This window comes from Ochotona princeps, chromosome 7, assembly GCF_030435755.1.
Source record: "Ochotona princeps isolate mOchPri1 chromosome 7, mOchPri1.hap1, whole genome shotgun sequence".
NCBI lineage: Eukaryota > Metazoa > Chordata > Mammalia > Lagomorpha > Ochotonidae > Ochotona > Ochotona princeps.
In genome coordinates, this window is record NC_080838.1 from 4,302,875 (window position 1) to 4,311,998 (window position 9,124).

The 9,124-nt window shown below is 40.1% G+C and overlaps 1 protein-coding gene across 1 annotated transcript; it reads left to right on the plus strand.

Moving 5' to 3' along the window:
* Positions 1–330: 330 nt before the first annotated feature.
* Positions 331–8,819, plus strand: FGG (fibrinogen gamma chain). The gene is made up of 10 exons (XM_004598482.3): positions 331–434; positions 538–582; positions 1,188–1,371; positions 1,481–1,574; positions 3,051–3,181; positions 3,785–3,918; positions 4,766–4,950; positions 6,362–6,639; positions 7,904–8,073; positions 8,617–8,819. Exons 1-10 carry the CDS (start codon positions 357–359, stop codon positions 8,629–8,631), a joined length of 1,314 nt encoding a protein of 437 aa, XP_004598539.3. The 5' UTR covers positions 331–356; the 3' UTR covers positions 8,632–8,819.
* Positions 8,820–9,124: the final 305 nt, after the last annotated feature.

A 9,124-nucleotide genomic window follows, 5' to 3' on the forward strand; every position in this document is an offset into this window, starting at 1 on the left:
AGAGGTTGCATCATCATGCAGTCCCTGGCTCTTCTCCCTCCGTATGGCAAAGTGAATGCTTCACCAACATTGGAGAAGCTTTTGGATCACAGGGAGGGGCGTGAGCTAGCCCTAGAGAGGAGGAACTAAAACGTGCCTGCAAAATCTCTCTCTCGGAAGCCAACAGGGCACAGGTGGCAGCCTGGGGAGGAAGGGGAAAGGTGTCCCCACCCTTCCCGGAAGGAGACCCCGTGATCAGCTCTGGCCACTGGCAGTCCTGCCGGCCACAGGCTGAACTCACATAAAGGGACAGTAGAAGCCCCGAAGGCCACAGTGCTGACACTGCAGGGCTCGGAGCACCGGGCACCCAAGACATCATGAGTTGGTCCCTGCACCCGTGGAGTTTCAATCTCCTCCTCTGCACTGTTTCATTGCTGTCTTCAAAATGCCAGGCCGTAAGTGTGCTGGTCTTCAGATTGTTGTAAGTGAAAAGCTGAGAAAATAAGACAATGTGTGATAAACCAGTGAAATTTATGGACTTTTTTTTTCCCCCTTTAGTATGTGGCTACCAAAGACAACTGCTGCATCTTAGACCAAAGATTTGTAAGTACCTTTTAAGGTTTCTCACTTGGAATTTGAACCGCAAAGGGGTGGAGAAATAGAACTCTCTCACTCAGGCCATTTGGCAGCTTGAACGTTTTAGAAATGGGGGGACTTCACAAAACTCAAGGAAAATCAAATGGAAAAATGAGAAGCATTTTTCCACTAACTCTTCAGAAAGAAGGGAGAGGAAGAAGAGGCTCCTCGTTGTCTAGGTTAACCTATTTTTATTTATATTGCCTTAAAGTTTTGATTTATTATTTTACTTGAAAAGAGAGAAAGACAAGAACAGCTCTGGCATGTGCTGGATCACTTTGCAAAGGCCTACAATTACTAGATCCCCCAGGCATCCAGGAGCGGGAAAGCCAATGTGGATTTCCCATGGAGGTAGCAGGGACTCAGCTGCTTGGTTAGCACAGCTTTTTTCCTGGGCAGGAAGCTGGGCTCAGAAGCAGAGCTTGAACTCAACCTTGCGAAGTCTTATCCACGGAATGAAGGCAAACTTCCCATATAGCATTTCATCCGTAGGCCAAATGTCCACACTGTATTCATATCTTATGTCCAGGTCTTGTCAAGATTTTCAAGCAATTTCATTGTTATATTTGCAGGGTAGTTTTTGCCCAACCACCTGTGGCATTGCAGATTTCATGTCTAATTACCAATCGTCTGTGCACCGGGATCTCGAGACGTTGGAACGCATGTTAGATCAAGTGGAAAACAGGTCATCCGAAGCCAAAGAACTGATCAGAGAGATCAAAAGCAGCTATAATCCAAATGAGCCCTCAGCACCAAGTGAGCACCAAGTGATCTCCAAATGAGATCATCTGCTAAGTTTTCTTGCGGGTGTATCTGTTGTCCTATCTGCGCATGTGTTTTTTACCTTACTGATCTCATATTACAGATAAGATAGAGAGTGCTACTCAGCAATCCAAGAAAATGGTGGAAGAAATAATGAAATACGAGGCGATGATTTTATCACATGAATCAAATATTCAGTAAGTATGCTTATTTAAATTACCTTCCGAGACTTAGTTTTTATTCAACATTCCATGCTCTAGTGGGAATATTCATAGCTGTTTTTATTTTCGTTTATAACATTCAGTTGACAGTATACCTGGTTATCTTGTAGCCTTCTTTAGTGCAGTATTGTACTGGGCATAATGGATTTTAATAATTATACAGGAGAAAGATGTTCTAGAAGTCTTCAAATTTGTTACTATGGCTATGTTTATCTAAATGCCTCCCCATATGTCTTGCAATATAAAATAAAACTCACATAAACATGTACATTGAAAATAAGATTCCCTTCATGACAATGTCATGAAAATGGTGAGAAATTGGCAAGTAGAAGTGTAAGAAGGATCTTGCCTACTAAAGCAAATAATACTGTAGCAGGAAAAAAATCTCAAGGAATAAGTTTGGTATTGTAAAGCTATGTGTCAATTGTGACACACCAACACACAATTCTGTATTCTGCCCCTTCATCTGGAAGTAAAACTTCCAAGAAATTCACAAGCTTTTTGAACACGAGACCTGATGAAATTTTAGTTTCTATTCTACTTTTATTTTTCCAAATTGTTCTCAAAGCAGCCTGAGAAGTTGAGGTCAAACATGGCTGCAGGGATATGGCCTGGCAGTTTCTCCTTTGTCTGGTGTTAGAAAGCCATTATTATTGTTGTTGGGATTGTCATCGTTATTGTAATTTGAACTTTTGCTAAAACTGGAGAGTGTTATACGGTAAGACAGAGGAAAGAAAAAAACAGCTGAAGAAAGTGAAGAATTTGTTTGCTTTCCTCTATATTCAAGAAAGACAACAACGGTTTATGCACTGTAGCATTTTATGCTTTATGCATATTTACAAGCGCCACAAAAGAAACCACAACATCAGGTGTTTTACTTCCTCCAGCTCTTTTCCCCAAGTTATGAAAGCAGAAACCCTGGAGGCAGGAAAGGGCCTGCTGTTTTAGGTGGGAAAATGGGTTGAAGTCAGTAAACAGTGCATTAGAGTCATAGGGAGAAAGCATGTGCGAACTACTGAACAGAGCCTTTCCTTCTTAATCACCCAGGGGTTTGCACTAGCTGGGCCCCTCGCTTGTGGAGGTGGTTATCTGTTTGCCCTTTGTGCACCTGGAAAAACTCAGCAGGATCGCTCACAGTGACCTCTGTCTGTTGACCAGGACTTTGTGTTCAGAGAGTTTAGGCAGAAGATGCACTTCAAATTTGTACTCCCGTTGTTATTAATCCCTCTCTCTCCCTTTCTCTCTCTCGCTCTCTGTCTCTCTGTATGTATACTTTTCAAAGCATGGAATTTTAATTCACCCCAATTTAGTAATATCCTTTTATAACTGTCCTAACAATGGAGTAAAAATTTATCAGGCAGTAGTTCCTGAAAAAATAAGAGGATTTTGAAAACTATGCAAAATTACTCTTTAGAAAGAGTTTCTCTTATTATTTTCTTGTTCTGTTTGCAGATTTTTACAAGACATATATGACTCAAATAATCAAAAAATCATTAACCTGAAACAGAAGGTAACCCAGCTGGAAGCCAAGTGCCAGGAACCCTGCAGGGACACGGTACAGATACATGACATTACAGGGAAAGGTAAGTGAGATGTTTACAATGCGATTATTTCCATCAGTGCAAATATACAAAGGAAAGCAGAGAGTACAAAGGGACTTCCAAAAAATTGTAAAGAATGGGACTAAAAATATAAGTTGATTTTGCAGCCAAAAAAAAAAAAAAAAAGCCTGTTAGAATCCATGCATATGAAGGATCTTCAATAAGTTCATGGGAAATGTATACATGAAAAAAATGCATGGATTCGAGGTCTGTCTCATGTGTGCCCAGGACCCAAAGACTGGGGAACCAAGCATTGACTCAGGGTCTAACTAACAGGCAGCTGAAACAGAAGCAGAGCAGCCAGAGCCCAAACCAGGCACTCCAATATGCGGTGTGGGTATTCATGGTGGCCACTTTACTCCTATGCCAAACAGCTATACCTAACATATTTTAAATTCCATTAAATCCGATGACTCTAATTTCTCATATTTTTCTTGAACACTTCAGTATAGTTTATGCGGGTGATGTTGTGAGAGCTAAGGATATATTGAGAAATGACTAGTTTGCGTTGTAAAAGCTTAGATTCAAAGCAGGCACCACCTTCCTGGATTTAGTAAAAAAAAAAAAAAAAAAATTCTCCTTCAGATTGTCAGGAAATAGCCAACAAGGGAGCAAAACAGAGCGGACTTTACTTCCTCAAACCTCTGAAAGCAAAGCAGCAGTTCTTGGTCTACTGCGAAATCGATGCCTCTGGAAACGGATGGACTGTGCTGCAGAAGGTAACTTTGGCTTCACCCCAGGTTTTACTGAACACCTGCAGTGTTTCAGCTGTCAGCCAGATGCTTTCCCAAGCCCTTGCTCCAGTACTCACTCCAGGAGTTGGGTTGCCTTTACCTTCAGAGCAGGAGACCAAGGTGCATGAAGTATCCTGCCCCAGATCACACAAGTGATAGCAGAGTCCAGATTTGAACCCAGGTGGTCTGGACCCAAACTTGTATGGGATGTTCTGCCTTCTAAGTCTGCCATTACAGATTCCTGAAGATACATACTCACAATTCTATGGTCATAAAGAACTGAAAGGGACTTCTCTTATCTTGTGTGTGGAAGCATTTGTCTCTCTGGAAGGTAAACTACCCCCAGAGGACACAGCCAGACCACTCCAAGACAGCGGCTGCTTGTTAGTTCTGCCACTTTTAACTCCTGTTGTAGGAGGTGCCCACCAGAGTGAAGGACAGATGCCATGGGTTGGTAAACACAAGATGCACACTGGGTGGACTTGCGCATCAGTATAAGACTCTGTCATAGCAAGCTTGAGTTCTGATGTCCTCTAAGTGCATTTTAATACTGTCACGAATTTAGAATCAATCATGTGCCAAGCACCATTTCAAGTATTTCTCACATTCTCCTGCTTAATCCTAATCCTATCAGCAACATAAGAACAAGCCTCCATAGGACTCTATTTGCTAGATGAGGAACCAAGGCAACTTTCTCAAGACCACTTAATTGATAATGGCATTAATAATGGCAAAAACATCTCTTTCCTATTTTCACCAAAACATTGATAACCTGTCCTTCGCGTGCACCAGTAATGCATTTCTCTCCTCTCCCATGCATTTGTGTAAATAGAGACTTGATGGAAGTGTGGATTTCAAGAGAAACTGGATTCAGTATAAAGAAGGATTTGGACATCTTTCTCCTACTGGTACCACAGAATTCTGGCTGGGAAATGAAAAGATTCATTTGCTAAGCACACAGTCTGCAATCCCATATGTACTAAGAATACAGCTGGAAGACTGGGATGGCAGGACCAGGTACTAATTACAATAAATGTTCAAACCGATCATTGTAGAGATTGCCTGGAAAATGTGTTTTCCACCTAGCAATAGAACAATGGCAAAGACAGCATAAAAAATTTGCAAGAAGAACATCCAGTCATGTTTCTCAAATTCTGTTTGGTTCTTAAGAAATCTAAAGCAGATTCTTTCCAGGATGGATCTGAGTGATTGGGAGGTACACCAGACTTACTCTAGCACCGTGCATAACTAAAATTGATAACTGAGATCTTACCATAGGTCAGAACTTGAGCATGGTGAATGCAGTTCAAAATAGCTGTTAAGAGAGATAACAACTGTTCTTCGTTCCCTTTGACCAATTGACTTGTCCATGGTCATATTGCTGGTAAATTGCACAGGGGGGACTGTTTTTCAGAGTTTGACTCTGGAAACTACCATGTTAATAACTCCTGGTTTAGAAGTAAATTCGGCTTTTTCGTGACTTTTCAGGGAGTTAGTGGCCCTTATTTCTCTCATATAATGACCCAGCTAAAATTTAATTGGCTAGCTCCTTTGATAATCTAGAGTCTGATATCTGGAGAAAGAGGTGGAGTATCTAATGAAGTTGCAGGAAAGTATACCACCCTTTTGTTGTATTTATACAATGGTGATAAATGTTCTGTCTCCAAGCATGAGGATTTTTGTTTCATTTTTAACCCAGGAAATACTATAGGCAGTAAATCTGTGAGATCGCCTTTCATTTTCAAAGTCCTGGAGATTGGGGAAGAAGCTAAATACTTCCTGGAAATCTCTGCTTACCAAGGCCCATTCTTCATTCTAATGCATGGGACTGCAGCCCTCTTTCATGACTTGCTCTTTTGGTGCATCTCGCTGGCATTCCTGTGGCTCCTGTTGGCCACATGCACATCATTCTATTTTTATGATGCTCTAGGGAGACCCCACTTCGTCACCACCACTCGTTCAGGGAAAGAAATATCGTGCCTATAAGATCTCCCCCTTCAAGGGATATGTGTGCCAAATGGAGCTGTAAGCATTCAAGTTTAGACTATTAGTTTATATAACTCAGACACTTTATAGTTACATTTGGAAAGCGAAACATTTACATGAAAGAGGAACTGTAAAATTAGATCCATCTTGAATCTCAGCTTGACATTAGGATTCAACAAGCAAAAAAGCATCTACCATAGGTAAAGATTTTGTTCTCATTGGGATGCCTTGCGGGCTTCTAGATTCATCCAAGGAAGTGCTGAGATCTGAACGGGTTTACACATTCACTAACTCTTGCAAGAATTGCAGAAAGCTTTGTTCAGACAACACATTTCAGCCTCAAGAAGCAAAGAAAAACTTCCAAGCCACTGTCCATGAGGAAGAGGTAATTCCAGAGACCATTGAGGAGGTCAAGCACATGATGTCTCTGTTCTCTTCACAGCACTGCAGACTATGCCATGTTCAAAGTAGGACCAGAGGCTGACAAATACCGCCTGACATACGCTTACTTCCTTGGCGGAGATGCTGGAGATGCCTTCGATGGCTTTGATTTTGGTGATGATCCTAGTGACAAGTTCTTTACCTCCCATAATGGCATGCAGTTCAGCACCTGGGACAATGACAACGATAAGTTTGAAGGCAACTGTGCTGAACAGGATGGATCTGGTTGGTGGATGAACAAGTGTCACGCTGGCCACCTCAATGGAATGTATTACCAAGGTATCATTGTATTTCTTGGTTTCAAAATGAAAATGTAACAAAGACTTTCATAGAATATGGGAAATAGGTATAAAGAAATGAAGTATGCTAGTAATGATAGTGTAATTTTTGGCATACAAATAGAGAGGAAGAAGCTTATGCCTAAAACTGACCCTTCTGTAAGAAATAGACCTGCCCCCCTCCAAAAAAAATATCTAGCAGTTTGTCACTGTGCCTGAAACTTCCATCACCAGCACTGATACTTACAGTATTACCTTTAGACATTCCACACCCACGATTTGGAGGCACTAACATTATTCATATTCCTTGAATTTGTTGAATACCACTTATGTGTGTCAGATACAGCCAGTGAGCAGTGAGTCGGGGATTGGAGGAATGGAGTAAGCAGCAAGGAAGAGCTGACATGGGCAAGGGCTCGTGAAAGCATGGAGAAGAGTCGAAACTATGGCATGTACATTTATGTTAGAATGAGGTTTGGAATATCATTTGTTGGCTGGAGTGGCTTAGAAAAATAACTTAACATTCTGAGAGAGCTGACCTGGCCAGTACACCTGCTAGAGTCCTCTCAAATATTACAGCAAACTTTCATCTTTCAGTTGCCAAAATCTAACTTTCTCTGTGTTCCAACAAACCACATGTCTAGAGGACTTTCTCAAGGAAGGTGCTTGAGTTGGATGATCCAGCGTAGCCATGTTGTTACCCAGCACTGTGCATTTGTGTTAGCCACACAACCAATCCCTTTAGAAAATCCCATGATACCTGGTGTCCAGGAACAAGGAGAACACAAATCTGTCTTTGCTTTACTTCGTAAGGAAGATGTAAAATAACATTCCAGAACTGTTTCCCAATACCCTCACACTGTCTTCAGTTAACCAGTGGTAATCATGCTTTCAGGTAACCTGAGACCATAGTCTAGTCAGGGAATTTTGGGCTCTTACCCTCCATGCTGATTGAGGAAAAGATGCTGAGATAAGATGGTTAAACAGGGAGAGAGCATAACATGGAAACTTGGGATCTAGTATTATTGGTACATTTGTGGGATCGCTGGAACTGTAAAGTGCCCCACAGATATAAAGAGTTATTGAATAACAAATATATTTTAATTGCTAATCAAAATTTTTCAAATCTAATAGATATTGTCAGTTAGTGTATAATAGTGTAAGAAATGATATGCCAAGCCATGTACTTTGTCATAGTTCTTTATAGACGTTCTGAGCTACAGAAATGCAAGAGCAGTGATCAACACATCTCCACCTTATTTCAGGCGGAACTTACTCAAAAGCATCTACTCCTAATGGCTATGATAATGGTATCATTTGGGCTACATGGAGATCCCGCTGGCATTCCATGAAGAAGACTACAATGAAAATAATCCCATTCAACAGACTTTCCATTGGAGAAGGACAACAGCACCAACTGGGGGGTGCCAAACAGGTCAGGCTAGACCAGCAGGTTGAAATAGAATATCCTTAATAAACACTCAGGAATGTTTTGTAAAGAGTTGACTATTAATTTCTATTGACCTACAAATTTCAAAACCTTCCAGAAAATGTCTTTCTCTTTTCTCTTGTCATATTTATTAATTTTATATCTTCTTAAAACAACATTTATCCTTAAGAGAACATTAAAACTTTCTGTGGATTATATTCCAAAATTACTAAAATGAGAGTATTAATGTTTATTTGACGAAAAAGCATTTTTACTTATTTTCTAAACATACAATAATAAAACTATGAGTTGTTTACATTTTTGTAATTATATTTGTCATTTTGCCTTGGCAACGTTTTGTTGTTTTGATTATTTCTTAGGTATTTTAGTATACAGTAATAGGAAAAAATTTCAGAGTTTTCAGATTCATAAGTATTTTGCAATGCTTGAATGCTTGTTACCCCTGAATAATTTATGCTTATTTCTTCTTTTTAAATGTAGAGAAGTATATCTTTTAACATATTTTTATTTCTGTTTATATATTCATAGGCTGGAGACATTTAAGAGACCATTTTAAAAGTGATGTGCTTTTTAAAGGACTTTATACGAACAGAAATATATTTTTCCTATGGGACAACGGACGTTTCAAAGCATCATTTCACTTTGAGTACAAAGAATACATGTTGAAGACTCCGCTAACCATTTTATGCTGGTGATAATTTATCTACATGCATTTGAATAAATACTTTGTTTCCTAAGACTAGCCACATGATACTTTTACTGATTATTAAAACCATTACTTATCATCCCTTTAGTTAAAGCCATTGGACAACCATGAGTAATTGCTGAGCCTTGGTTGTATGGTAAACATTATACTTGAATCTCAGGCAGTTATAAAGCTATTAGAAATCATGGCAGAGTACATGTAACAAACAGGAAATGAAACAATCTCAAAGGTGGTATAAGAACACAGGGACGAATGACAACAACACACTCAAGATCCACAGGGCCCTGAGGGCAACTGGACACAGAGAGGGCTTGGAGATTCTCCTAGTAC

Excerpts from the sequence above, each read along its gene's own strand:
- FGG (XM_004598482.3), top strand. The coding sequence starts at position 357 with ATGAGTTGGTCCCTGCACCCGTGGAGTTTCAATCTCCTCCTCTGCACT. Across the intron at positions 435-537 it reads TGTCTTCAAAATGCCAGGCC|TATGTGGCTACCAAAGACAA; the intron begins GTAAGTGTGCTG and ends TTCCCCCTTTAG. Across the intron at positions 3,182-3,784 it reads ACATGACATTACAGGGAAAG|ATTGTCAGGAAATAGCCAAC; the intron begins GTAAGTGAGATG and ends ATTCTCCTTCAG.